Source organism: Lupinus angustifolius, chromosome LG06 (assembly GCF_001865875.1).
Source record: "Lupinus angustifolius cultivar Tanjil chromosome LG06, LupAngTanjil_v1.0, whole genome shotgun sequence".
Classification (NCBI taxonomy): domain Eukaryota; kingdom Viridiplantae; phylum Streptophyta; class Magnoliopsida; order Fabales; family Fabaceae; genus Lupinus; species Lupinus angustifolius.
Window position 1 is genome coordinate 29875880 of NC_032014.1, and position 15638 is coordinate 29891517.

A 15638-nucleotide genomic window follows, 5' to 3' on the forward strand; every position below is an offset into this window, starting at 1 on the left:
CTACTAGTTTTTATTATAATAAATAAAATTATTTTTATGCATATATGTATCTCGAAAACATAGTATAAATATCAACAGACATAAATGGTATATATCTTATATATTTGATGTAAAAAATATTATTTTTCATAAAACCATACAAAAGGTTTTTGCCAATTTTTTGGTTTACTTTCATTTTGCTTTTTGAGTAAATAACATAACATGGCTTTGTATCTTTGACAAGGATACATTCACGTTATATCCATGGATTTTATTTTCCTTTTATTGAATTTTCAAGATAAGAAAGTTGATATGCTTAAGAATAAAAAGTAAAGAGGAAATGGACAGTGACAAAGCAGAAAAGGTTACCCAAGTTGCATCACTCGATCTCGTTTTTTTTTTTATTCCAATACTATAATAGAAAAAGGTAAAATAAAATATTTAAAAATAGAAATTGACAAGCATAAAATAAAAATAGAAAATAAAGTAAAAGGTATTATGAAGTGAATCTACTCATATATGGTTTAATATAGTCTTTGGCTGCAGATTATATTTCAGAACATGGAATCATTGTTAGACAAGACAAACATTTAACATATGCATGGTGCTTTGAGTTATATCTGCAGATCATAAATTATTCAGAAACAAAACGAATCTTGTCCACCGTAATTATCAACTAAGTACAATAACTTACTCTAACTATCGTATAATACTAACAAAAAAAATGTTAATATGTTTCCTAAGATATTGGTTTAAAATTTTAAGATAAAAAATTTACGTTAAAAATATAGTCCAAAAACATTAATAATTGTAATTTTGTCAATTCATTTTTTTCCTTCTATTTTTGAGTCATTAGTCATATTCTTAGAACTAATTTTCCATACAATATATGAAGGTAAATTCTCCCTTTGACATGTGAGGCTAATGATACATACGTGAAAATAGAACATTAACCTATATATTCTTTTGTATTTTTGTCGTCAGATTTACTGAACATGACATATTAAAATACTATTTTTTAAATTGATAATACACAGGTAAGAGTTTAATTATTTCATCTAGTACTTTTCTTTGTCGTTATATACAAAGAATCTTTTGATAAAAAAAATGTTGCTGATTGAGAAATAATGATAATTCTCTAAGAAGTACGAATGACTATTTCCTTTTTAAGATCTGGTTGATCCATTAATTATTTATGTTCTATGATATGAGGAAGTAGTAGCTACTAGCTAGGTGTCCATTTTAGCATCATCTATAAGTAGCAAATTGGTACTTGCTCCTATATTCTATAACAATAAATACCTATATAATATTGATAACCTATTAAGCTTTAGTTCTTGTACTTCAACAAAAATACTTTGAAGTTAATATTTGCAAGTTCTTTTATTTGGAATGGATGTCAAACCCATATTTTAGTAGTTGTAGATAGAAGTATTACTTATTGTCTTAGTTTATACATTTTTTTAAATAAATTTCATTGTTGATCCAAAAAATACAACAAGGTGTATAGGATCCTGGTAATACCCTCCTGTGTGCTATGACTTTCTACCTTTTTTAAGCCATGTATCTGGCATTGATACAGGATTTGGAAAGAAGGATTGTTTTCTATCTAGTTTAGAAGTTGTTGTATATTTTTCAAGATTATGATATTACTATTATTACTATTATATAATTACAAGGTCTTTCTAGTTTAGAAGGAGTATAGAAATGGTGAACTAGTTTAAATGGTGTATAAAATGTTAATAGTTTGTTCAGTCGTTAGTGATGGGTCATGTGAGGAGTGACAAATGCATAGGTTCATGTAAACATAATATAAGTTTTGACATATAAGTGTGAGTCAATATATTAAAGTTAAAGCATTATTGTGAATATTTAATGGAAATAATTGTGGTGAAGGGCACGTGATGAAGATCTAAGAACATTAAACGTGGCGCACTATAATTAGGTGTAACCCTTCTATCGACATGAATCACGTTACGTATTCGTTTCCAACATATGGCCCACATCACGAGCATTTCTGACACGTGTCATGAGACTTCTAAATGTGATGTTTCATCGGCTAATAATAAAAGTAATGTTACATTCTCTTACTAATCTTCATGGCCATAAGAAAGTGATCAATGTATTTTTTATGGATATGAGGATTAGTAAAAAAATTTAGTATGAGAATATATTATTTTTCAATAATAAAACATCCTAACTTGTCACCAAAGGTCAATTTAGTCATCCAAACACACCACTCTCATTTTTGTTTTTGATCGACATCAATGCATTTTAAAAATAATATTCCTAAACTTATTTTAGTAGTTCACAAACGAAATATAAAAAAGTTTTATTTTTAACATATTTCTCAAAATATTCCTAAGAACCAACTCTATTGGCAGAATTGTGAAACATAAGTATAAACATCTAAGTTTGAACTATACTCTCCTTCCCCTTAAAAATAACTTTCACTATAAACAATTGTTTTTGTAAAATTTTGTTGAATATGCTTATTTATTCAAATCCTTCTTAAATGAAATTTTAAAAATGGGATTAAACGCTTGTGATTATTTTATTTTTTGAAGTACGTGTTAAGATTGTATTTCTCCCAAGAATACTTAGATAATATTGGAGAGTTCAAAGATTATCTGAGGCTTCCTCTCAAAAAAAGTGTAAGATGCTTTAATATTACTCAATCAAGATTCTCTTCCTCATCTTTTATCGAGGTGAATAACTACAACCCCAAAATAATCATTTTTCAGTCATTTGGTAAAAACACCTTACCCTTAGTTGTTAATTAAAAACATAATAGATATCAATTACCAAGGAATTCAAGTTGGACTAAATTATTTTTAAGAATATATCATATTTGCATATATATCATTTTACTTGCATTATTCTTATATAATACCTTATTACTTTTCGATGTATTAAGTTATGCCAACTTGTAGCTTCTGACAACAAACCATTAAGCTTATGTGATTGATTTACCACATTTTCTTAAAGACAAGGTGAATATCTAATAATATAAGTAATAACTTCATATAAAGATAAGAGAGTAAATCACCTTACCCTATAATTAAACCCCATGCTAGGAATTAATGTGACCATATTCCATTACATTATATGCATGTTGATAGAATTAACTAAAGGTATTAATTATTGATTGCATTGCATGTAGGGGCCTATATATTGAGTGATGCATGTGGTGCAAAGCATGAAAGCACGTTAAGAAGACAGGGTAGGATAATGAGGAACTCGATCCATGTGATTTGAAACTAGTTTGAATGCAACTTTCACATGTTATCATCTATTATAAGGGCAGGGTTGTAGGGAACACTTTGATGGGAAGATTATTTATAAAAGTTAACTCCCTTATAATTGCATGCTACTCCCATATATGGTAGACATAACATTCCAGCTTGTCATGCCTCACAATTGAGGAATCTAGGTCTTTTCGAGTATCGGAGTGGTGTCCAATATGGGATGAAAATGATGATATGTGTTCTTCAAAAAAATTAACGATGTAGATTTTTAATTATTTTTGAATAAAATATTATAAATCGTCAAATTTATTATAACTTTGTCATATTTTAGTACTGGATTCTCCAGTATTAGAGAGGAGGTAGACCCACAATTGAGTGGTGTGAAAAAAATAGGTGCCCACCTTCGTGAAGTGATTTTTTAAATGTTTTCTAAAAAAATATTTGATAGTATTATTTGTGGTTTGAGAAAAATGTTAATAATATCATTTACAAGTTTAATAGTCTAATGATGATTGTATGGAAATATATCATGTCAAAGTTGGACGTGACATGTGAATTAATATAGTTGTATATAGTAATTGAGATCTTAAACTGAATATATTACCAATGAAGGTGAACTAATTTTGACAAGTGATACAATGGATTTGAATATAATAGTTCACCTTATTATGGTGATTTTATCAATGGGTCAATGGATGAAAATTAGATGATTAAGATTTGAATTATAGTAAAAGACAATTTAAATTTTAAATTAATAAATCTTGATCCAACTATTTACATTGCAAAGTCACCAAAATCAACCAAAGATGAGGTAGTCTAATGGTGTAAAGTTCCGCTAGATTTTTAGGATGACCAAAACATCAAAGATTTGATTCATATATAGGGTGAGGAGATACTCTTAGTAATACCCAAAAAAAGTCACCAACATTATTTTTTGACAAATAAATATCATATAAATATTAAATTATTTTTTAAGTTAACAATATTACATGTAGTAATATTTGATTGAATGAGAATATTTTAGCATAGAAGATTTTATCTTCTTAAAGCAAAGTGTAGTTATTGTATGGTGTGGAAAATTATGGTACGACCAAGATACCTTCCTTAGTTGCTTGTAATATATGATTCTTTTGTCACTTTTGTACCACGTTTACTTATACTACTACAGTACTACGTACTTCATTCTCTTTGAAGCAACCCAAAGCTGCCATTTGCACACTTTGTTTTATCAGTTTTGTAACACAAGTTAACATAGTTTGGCTCACACATTCTCAATTTCTCATCAACAACTAAATCATTTTTCTGTCTTTCTTGTCAAGTTAACATATTTTTTGTACCTTATTTTACTACATTCTTGGAGTCTTATCAATGAACGTTTTCTTTTCTTTTTCTTTAGTTGATTGGTTGAATAATCTTTTAAATTGTATTTTTCTTTGTTAATTGTAGAGATTTAATGAATAAGAGTATCATTTGTTCTACTATTTTTTTTTTATCTCTATATTAATAATCTTATTGCTGATAATAAAAAATGAGTGAGTCACAAACTACTTATACGTACTCAATCCAAAGAAGTAAAATACTATTAGTACTAGTAATTGATAATTGTGTTGTTTATTGACTCTAATTCGATATTAATTGCTTATTTGACTCAAATTGGGATTAGTTTTAAATATAGCATGCATGCAACTATCAATATCTTATAGTCAACTTTTGATTTTGTATAGTTTGGTGAAAGAATAAGCAAAAAAAAGTTAAGGAAATGAAGTCTAGTCAAATTAGCTAAGCCAATTTGAGCTAGCTAAATTGTATAATATTACATCAAATAGAAACCAACTTTATAAACTTTGAACTTAAGACCTTGTTAAATTGTATAATATTACTCAAACCTGTGTGTATACAATAACTTGATATATTACTTTTGTGACAATTGAATTGGTACTTCAATGATCATTTTACTAGTTACTAATAATATTATATTCTAATAGCAAACAAATTTGAAAATCCTTCCAACCATAAGAAATTAATATTTGTCACTTAAAATGATACATATCAACTTGATGCAGGGCAATCACATATATCACATTTTTATATAGAGAAATTTAGACTTGAATATTTTTCATCATATGATAAACAAGTTATATAAATTTGTTACACAATCTTATTTTAAAAATAAATAAAAAGTGCTATATCGTCCTAAATGCTCCCATCAATTAACAATCAAAGAAGTTTAAATTAAAGACCTAATTTGCCAATTGCGACTTTAAAGCAAACATTCTTCTATTATTTTCTTCTTTTTGTTTGAATGGAATATTCTTCTATTTTTTTAGCAATAACTAAATGAGACCTTTAGCTTTAGCAAACAGGGCTTATGATAAAAGCATGATTGTACTTTTCTTCATAGATTGTATCATCTAATGGTGCCAACCATAAATCATGATTCCATTTTATAAAATGTTACCATAAATAAATATGAAAGAGTACCACCAAAGTGGAGGTTGCTATGTCCCACTCAATTTACTCACCACCCAACTTTCTTCAGATATCTAATTATTCCAAGAAATAAAAAAAAACCTATATTGCAGCTCTTTAACATGTTCACATTCACAAAAGTCTAAATATCTACATGGTTCTCATAATTCATGCATATATATTTTTTCGGTACTACCAAAAAATATCCCCTCACCCTTTTAGATAAAGAACTAATTTCTTTTGAGGTGTATAATTGTCTTTTCCAATAAATGTCACTCTCAGGAATTCAACATTTCACATTTTGATCATCATGAGTATCTAGTAGAGCTTTATATTATTAGATTAACTTATATATATATATATATATCACTAGCTAAAAGCCTAAGATTTGTTCAGCTAACCAAAACTAATTTCCCAAAAGTATTGACAAAAAGATAATACTAAGCATTATTATCTTTTTCCTTTTTTATTCCGCCATTTTATGTGGTATTTACTTATTTATAGACCCATGAATTTAGGTCACTGGGCCTAGTTGAAAAAGTGACACAAATGAATGCCTTTTTCAAATGACCTACTTCCAGCACTGATCTCGGCCCACAAGCCAGTGCACCATGTTTCATGTTCTCACCCAAATGTAGAAATGTATTAATCATATAAATCTTTTAACCAAAGGTATCCTTGGATAAGCCCTGATCAATGTACAGAAAATTATGATCACCAAATTCTGCTTCATTCACTACTGATTTGTATTACTTTTGTTTGATAGATGATTAACATATGAATGATAGATGATTTGCTGATAATATAAAAACCACTTACACTGTTATTACAAATAAATTCTCTAGCTTCTCGTATATTACTTGTTATAGTTGCAACTAGGAAAACTACTAAGTTGCAAAATCATAAAGCGACTCATAAAAAAATTATTATATACAGAGTGGAAGCCAAACCTAAACAATGGGCAGAACTAAAAAATTGAGAATAGAATAAACCCTGAACTGCCACGAAGATTTGTTGATTAAACAGGATGAAGATTAACATTTATCACATTAACACACAAAAGACACATTAATGCACTCACTACATTTTAACAGAACACATAAACTAGTAACAATCAATTTTCAATCAAGCCTATAATAAGCTATTGCACAATGCGAAGGGAATTAGAAAACAAAAACTAACCAAGCATAGAAATGATATAACAAGATGTTTTCAAGCTCAACGGCCATGAAAGAAACCATGAAAAGTGAAATTCATACATGTAAACATATCATTCATGAAACAACTAAGTTATTCTGCCATAACTCGAATTTGCCGTCTAAGAACAAATAAATATCAGCTATATTAGCCATGCCATGTTACTCATTGATTTCTGATTTCAAGCTATAAACCTGGTTTTCATATGCTTTGTCCTGCTATCAGCAATTGCCTCTTCCCTTGCACTACCCATATTACAAAAATAACTGAATATCTTCACTAATTGTCATTTGCTTCAGCCAAAACTTGACAAAGCATGATTTAACAATGTTTGATATAGAATTGAGGCAACCTAACATATTAATATAATTTATATAAATTTAAATTTAACTATTATACATAACTAGTTCATAGAATTAAAAAGTGGGAAATTTAAATAAGGTATGTTATGCAAAAGTTATTGATTTGTTAAAAGTCTTATTACTTATACTGATATATAAAAATAATATAAATTTGAAAATAATGTAGGAACCAAAGCAGGCAGAGACACCTTAAGTATAACCCCAAACCCTCAAATACATTGTATCCAATTTCTAAAATTCAAACTTATTAGAATTAGCTCCAATTCAGGACAAATCTTAAACATCCATACACAGTGATAACAAATCTGAAAAATCAAATAACTATACTTTGTTAGAAATCACCAGGAATAGTTCATCTCTTCGGTAAATAAATTAAATGCATGTACTAGAGGACAGCATGTTTAGAAAACAGATCATTGTAACTGGAAAAACATATAATCAAGAATAATGGACAAAAGCAATCTTACTAGCATGTGCAGAAATAATTAATTACCTTACACAATTAAAGATCAAAGTCATGCAAATCACTTTCTTCCGAGCATCACTACATTTCACAAATAAGTAACAGACTAACATCACAATGCAGAACATAAAATTAATAAAGTATTTACTAATTCAAACAGAGCATGCTTAACTATGCTTTAATTTATCAGTCAGGAATAATAAATTGAACAAAAATAAAGAGACAATAAACAATCTCATAAGGTTTTAACGTTCTAAATAACCAGTTAGTCAAACACAGAAGCTAATGGTATAACAAAGTTACAAAGTAAATGCACACATTAATGCATACCAAAACTGAAGATACAGCTAATGAAACTTCAAATCCAATAACCATCAGAGTAATTATGCCAAATACATCAACCTGGTTTCCAACTACGCATACCATTAATCAATGTGTTCCAAACAACCATAATGTGTTTATGAATACCATTAATCAATGTGTTCAAATCTCATAATGTGTTTATGAACTTGACTAACTTCTATTTGGCATACTCTCCTTATTATGAGTTCTACTAGTCTCATATTCAAATGCCCAAATCACCTAAATCAAAATTCCACCATCTTTTCTGCCATAAGAGAAACTGACAACTTTTTCTCTAACACATCCAATTTTTATCCTATTTCTTCTAGTACCCCCCACTCATCCAATGCCAAAAATTATCTTATTGGCATTGAGTTTATCATCTTATATGCATTTTACAAACTAACATTCAATTTCATCCAACATTCATCAAACTTAAGTAGCCCCTTCCCACTATATAAGTACACATTATGCTTGAATCATTAATAAATGTGTTCCCTCGTGAAAATTTACAAGATCTTCACAAGAATCAAATAAAGTACTGATATAGAAACAGGTAATCAAATTGACATTTTTACAATCTAAGATACCAAATTAATTCATGATGTAAAGCTAAAGAACCAAAGCAACATCAACATAGAAATAATTAAACTAATTGAAACTGATGCAAAAATGGAAATCCCATTGCAGTTTATTAATTTCAACTCTTTAAAAGTAAATTTTCTTGTTGTTATTTTTACATAATAATAATTATAATCGCTACTAAGAGCGAACACATAGATCTAAACATCTAACATCTAGAATCCTAAACCACTCTGCATTAAAAATAAACAACAAAGTAAAAAAAAAAAGAAAAAAAGAGTTCAGTTAGCGACAATAACATCCGATCCAAACGATTCAGTTACAAGATCAGGCGAATCGGAAACAGGACTCGGAGGTAAGTAGTAAATAGACTTAGCAGCCATAAGTTTCTTCCGTTGAAGGCAACGAGGAGAGTATATATTAGCGAAGAAAGGAATGGCATCAACGGTGAAAGAGTGTGGCGGAGATGACGGCGGTGTGGCGCGGCGGATAGGGATATGAGAGAGCGCGGTGGTGAGACGGTGGGATCGGGCGGTGATTCTGGAATCACGGATTCGGGCGAGGGTTCCGGGTTTGAGATATTTGTGGAAATGAGGAATGGTTGTTCTGTGGTTCATGGTTTGGAAATTGAAGAATGAGTGAGAAAGTGAAAGAAGAAGGATTAGGGTTATATGGAGAGAAGAGGCGGGAAGGGATAGAAAGAAGAGCGGGGTGATGTGAGGGTTTCAAAACACACACTCTTATCATGGCGGGATTTTATTTTACTTTCTTTTTGCCTTTTTATTATTATTAAATACCCCCACACTCCATCATAATTTGTGTCATGCATTAGCTGGATTTGACACTATTTATTCATTCGGTATGACTTAATTATGATTAAGGTATGTGTAAGATTAAATCTTATTGAGTTTAGGGACGAGTTCGAGTTTAAAAATTAGAACTAATTAATATTTAGGGTAAGATATAAGGCAAGCATGACTAGATCCGATCCGACTCATGGTTACGTATTTATCATATTTATATGTGTCTCTGTTATAATTCTGTAAAGAGTAATGATACGATTTGGTTGAAAATATTATTGATTTTCTAATTTCTTCATCAAATATGTATGATTAACAATATATATATATATCAAATTGTATTTAATAATAAGTAATATTGAGAACATTTTATCTAAAATGATTATGCGTTATATTTAATCAGGTTTAAAATTGTGTTTGAATTTAAAGGCTGACTCGTAAAATATTTAATATCATGTTACTTCGGATCTATGATGGGATTTGGGTTCACAGAAATGATTCAACCAACATTTAGGATTGGGTATGGAATAAGCCATACTCGATCCAACTAGTCTATGTTGACCCCTAAATTGTGCTGACTCATCCACTCTAGTAATTTATCTTTAATCAAAAAATTGAAATTTTGAAGACATTATAAAACCAATTTTCAATACTGAGTTTCTCATTATCGATAGTGTTGGCCATTATTATCACTCTCCTAATTAATATTATATATTTCTTATCTTATTGCATTAATTATATATAAGGATGGCTTGGTATTCTTATGCTTGTCTTTTGTGTATCAAATATTTGATTCATTCCTTGTTGAATGAACCAAAAGTTGTAAAAATATTTGTGAGGAATTTGCTTAGAATTGGTTAATTAAGTCCATATCTTATCTTGTGGAGAAGTAAAAATAATGATTTAGAGAAGAGAAAAACAAGTATATATTGAAAATGTTTGAGTTTTATATATTGTTATTATATCATTTATCATTTATATTTAATCATTATTGACTCTTCAAAAAAAAGTAATCAATATGAATTGGCGAATAACGTAATGACTATGTATAAATTTTGTAGTCTCAGTATATAAATATTTCACTCTTAATATTAAAGAGAAATAAATAATGAAGAAAATATGGAGTCAATATATTGGTCCAACGACCAAAAATCTCAAACCATTCATCACATTGAAAATTTTGGTTTGGTCTATGTACGTACCCACCCGCTAAGGCCATATATCTAGGCGAGCAGGACATATAGTTTTGTATGTCCTCCAATAAAGCAATTCAAGAAGGCTTAAAGAGTAATATCTTGGAGTCTATTAGGTAGAGTTGTGAATTGGATATAATAATCATGTATAGAGCCAATTTGAGTGAGTTTGAACAAATGTGAATGGGACACTCATAAGGCAGGTGATGGTCCAAAATCCAATTCCAGTGCTCTAGTAAAGGCTATCCATGAATGAAAAGGGTTCGTTCTAAGCATCATCTAGTACCAAGGAACTACTCTTTTCTCCAAATGTATAGCAGCAAAAGTCAATCTTTGATCATAAAGAGTGTTGTAATATGAGAAAAATTGTGCTTCCTTTAATAACCACTGAAGAGCATTTGACCCATCAAATCTTGGAAAATCCAGCTGGGGAATTCTAGATCTATTTTTTGTACAAGAATTTTGCCTCAACAACGAATCCATAGTTGTCTCCAAGGTCTGGAATCTTGCTGAATTCTCCTTGTCCTGAGTCTCTATGAGCTCCAACGTTCTCCTAACATCTGAGGTGAGTTCTTTAAGGTGAGTATTCTCAGTGATGAAATGAAAGCATCAATGTAAGGAGTTGCAATGAAACAATACCAATAACTAAAAGACAAAATAATAAGCCTGTGTATCTCTGTATTATGAAATAGAGAATGAGTTTCTTACAATGGAAGGAGACTACTCTAAGTAAGTGAGTAGCAAGTATGGAGAAAGTGCAAAGAAGAAAATAGAGAAATTAACATAATAATCAGGGAGGAGATTCATGAACATTCTTTCATACCATCTTTCCATAGCTCACCATGTTATATACTAGGCTCTAGACCAATAGAAATCCTTCAGTCTAGAGTTAGTTATGTTCATCCTTGTGCTTTTCCTCTTTTCCTGATTATTAGGATCAGCCGTCAAGTGTCCTCTTTTGGTTGAATCAGTCAATGACCTATTTGCCCCTCTTACTTCATCATTTGTCCTAGCAACACCTATTGGAATGGTAGAAAACAGAAACCAAGAAAGAAGAAGAGGAAGAAGAAGAAGAAGGAAAAGCTCTGTGATCTTTATTGAATCATATGGAAAAGATACAAAATGTCAATGTTTATTCTCATCCAAAAGATGAATAGAAACCACAACTTATAGAGAGCAAAAAACAGGGAACACCAAAAATAGAAACTAACTAAAACAGAATAACTAACTAAACTAACTATACAATCCATAAACAGAAATAATAAACTAACTAGAAGACTAAACAGAATGGGCTTGCGCTTCCATATTGAATATGCTGCAATACTCCCCCTCAAGCTCGAGAGTGAATGTCAATAGCTCCTAGCTTGGATAACAAATAAGAAAAAGTGGAAGGTTCCAATGCTTTTGTGAATAACTCTGCAACTTGCTCATTAGTAGTGATGGGAAGTAAATGAAAAAGATTATTTTGCAATCTCTCACGAGTAACATGGCAATCAATATCAATATGTTTTGTACGTTCATGAAAAACGGAATTAGCAGCAATATAACGAGCAGAATTATTATCACAATACAATAAAGCAGACTGCTTAAAATCAATGCATAAATCAGTGAGTAAGAAGGTTAGCCATTGAATTTCACAAGAGGCAAAAGCTAAAGCTCTATATTCAGCTTCGGAAGAAGACCTTGAAACAGTCTTTTGCTTTTTAGATTTCCAGGAAATGAAAGAGTTTCCTAAGAACATGCAGCAACCAGAAACAGATCGCCTAGTATCAGGGCAAGTGGCCCAATCAGAGTCACTAAAACCCTTTAACTGAAGAGGAGAATTAGCAGGGTAAAACAGGCCTTGACCAGGTTTACCTTTGAGATATCTAAGGACACGAGTTAGAGCCTTGTAATGATTCACGATGGGAGTATCCAAAAAATGACTAAGTTGTTGGACAGAGAAGGCAATATCAGGACGGGTATTAGTTAGATACAACAGTCTACCTACAAGTTGCCTATATATAAGGCAGTATTATCATAAGGATTACTATCATTTCGGTGTAAAGGATTCCCTTTCACCATAGGGGTAGGAACAGGCCTTGATTCAAGGAATCCAGCACCAGAAAGCAAGTCAATGATATATTTTCTTTGAGTAAGAGTGAGATCTTTGTGAGATTGGGCAACTTCAATGCCAAGAAAATACCTTAGAGCCCCAAGATCTTTAATTTAGAAGGTGTTGTGAAGGAATTGCTTAACGATGGCAATCTCATTCTTATCATTGCTAGTAAGAATCAAGTCATCAACATAGACAACTAAAGTAGTGAAACCAGAAATGGTATGTTTGGTAAACAAAGAATGATCATGAGGGAATTGATGGTATCCCAAAGAGATGAGAGCTTTAGACAATTTTGCAAACCATTGTCGACTAGCTTGTTTCAAACGATAGAGGGATTTGTTGAGTTTGCACACAAGATTGGGAATATAACAAGTAATGTCTTGAGGCAAAGTCATATAGACCTCTTCATTGAGGTCACCATGTAGAAAAGCATTCTTCACATCAAGCTGTTCAAGAAACCAGCCATGTGATGATGTAATGGCTAACAGAATTCGAATGGTAGTGAGTTTAACCACTGGAGCAAATGTCTCAAAATAATCCAGACCCTCAGTCTGAGTATACTCTTTGGCAACAAGTCTGGCCTTATGTCTTTCTATGGTTCCATCAAATCTGAACTTAAGTTTATAGATCCATTTTGATCCTATGGATTTCTTTCCAGCAGGTAAGGGGACAACATCTCAAGTATGATTTTTTTCTAAAGCTTTCAACTCACTTTGCATAGCTTCAATCCAATCTTTGGACTGAATGGCTTGTTGAAAGGTCTTAGGCTCAGATTGAGTGGTGATAGAAAGGATATAATGAAGATAAGGTGTAGATAATGTTTGGTAAGACATAACAAAATGTAGAGGATGTTTAATTTTGTCAGAGGATAGAAATTGAGTAGAATTGAGGAGGCTGCAATGAAAATCCTTTATATAGATAGGAAGAACATGAGGTCTTTGGGATCTCCTAAGGTTAACAGCAGGGGATATGGTGTGAGCAGGAGTTTGGATATCAGTTGGAGTGTTGTGTGTGACAGAATTGGGAATAAGGTCCAAGACATTGCACCATGTGTCAAGAACATGGGTCTGATTATGTTGAGAGGAGTCAGGTTGAGTTTGGGAAATTTGTTCATAAGAGAAAATGTGCTCATAAAATTGAGCATTTCTAGTTACAAATATTTCTCTAGAGGATAAATCTAGAAGAGTATAGCCTTTGGTGCCTGTCTTGTAACCAAGAAAGGCACACTTTCTGGCTCGAGGATCCAATTTGGTTCTATGCTGCATTAAGGTACTTCCAAAACATAAACTACCAAAGACCTTCAGATCAAGCAGAGATGGAACAAATTTAAACAGGATTTCAAAAGGGGATTTAGAGTGAAGAATAGGTGTAGGCAACCTGTTGATGAGATAAACAACATGTTTAGTTGTATAACTCCAATATATTTTGGGTATATGAGAATGAAACAACAGGGCTCTAGTTACATCCATGATGTGTCTGTGTTTTCTTTCAACACTGGAGTTTTGTTGAGGGGTTTCCACACAAGATGTTTGGTGGATAATTCCATGCTCATCATAGAACTTAGGCATAATGAATTCCATTCCATTATCAGATCTAAGGCTCTTGATCCTTTGGTTAAATTGCACTAAAGCTAAGGTAACAAAATTCTTAATAAGGTCTCTGGCATTAGATTTGGATTGCATAAGAAACAACCAAGTATGTCTACTAAAGTCATCAACAATAGTTAAGAAATACTTGTGACCATGAATAGAAGGGATATGCACAGGACCCCATATATCCATGTGAATAAGCTCAAAAGGGTGAGCAACGGTAGAAGAACTATTTTGGAAATGAAGTTTAGTTTGTTTAGCTAAATGACAAAAATCACAGATCTTATTACTTTCAAAATTCACATAAGGAAATTGTTTGCATATTTGATTGAGAACAAGTTTTGAAGGGTATCCTAAACGAAAATGTCAAAGATCTATAGAAGAAACAATGTAGTTATTTATTGTATGGCATAAAGACTTGTCTAAATTGGAGTGTTGAATGAGGATGTAAAGATGGTTTTGAACCTCGACATATCCAATCATCTTCAAGGTAATTGTATCCTGAATCATGCAACAATTCTTGTCAAAAATAATGCTGCAGTTTGATGAGTTAATCAATTTATGTACAAATATAAGGTTATAAGAGAATGTAGGAATGTAAAGAACATTGGTAAGCATAAGTTTATCAGAAAGAACCACATTTCCTGATTGCTTAGCCAAGACAGTAGAACCATCAGGTAATCTTATGATTATAGGTTTAATATTTTGATGTGAAGCAAAAAGAGTTAGATCATTTGTGACATGATTTGTTGCTCCAGTATCAAGAATCCAAATTATTTGAGATGTAGGCATACCTGATGGAACTTCCAGATCCTCACTGCTAGATATTTGGTTGATGCAATGACTAGGATCAAAAGTTAATTTTGTACTCTAGTGAATACTTGTTTCTGGTTTGGCAGCAGGGTCAACTGATGAGTTAGTGTGGTCAACAACCCTTTGATTAAGAGCAGAATTGATTGAACTTTCACCAGGTCTAGTTCTAAATTTAAAATTCGGTGGAAAACCATGCTTGTAATAGCAAGTGTCCATAGTATGTTTATCTCTGCCACAAAAAGTACAAAGTTTGACATTTCCAGTGTTTCCTTGTCCCTTTCCAAGGATGCCTCTGCCAAAAGTTCCTTCGATGAATCCACGACCATAGTTTCCCACATTATTATCTTGAATTTTTCTAGAGTAAGGGTCGTTGTTTCTGGTAATGTTTGGTCTCCAATTCTGCCTAGTGCTAACTGAGTTGATCATCCCTTTCTGGTCTTCATGTCCTGCATCATTCAATTGTCCCTCTTGTTGCAACACTAAAGAACATACTTTGTTTATCT

The 15638-nt window shown here is 31.3% G+C and overlaps 1 protein-coding gene across 1 annotated transcript; it reads right to left on the reverse strand.

Annotated features, from left to right (window-relative positions):
• Window positions 8723-9336, reverse strand: LOC109350885. Its single transcript, XM_019592197.1, has one exon. The coding sequence runs from the start codon at window positions 9257-9259 to the stop codon at window positions 8924-8926; it is 336 nt and encodes a 111-aa protein (XP_019447742.1). The 5' UTR covers window positions 9260-9336; the 3' UTR covers window positions 8723-8923.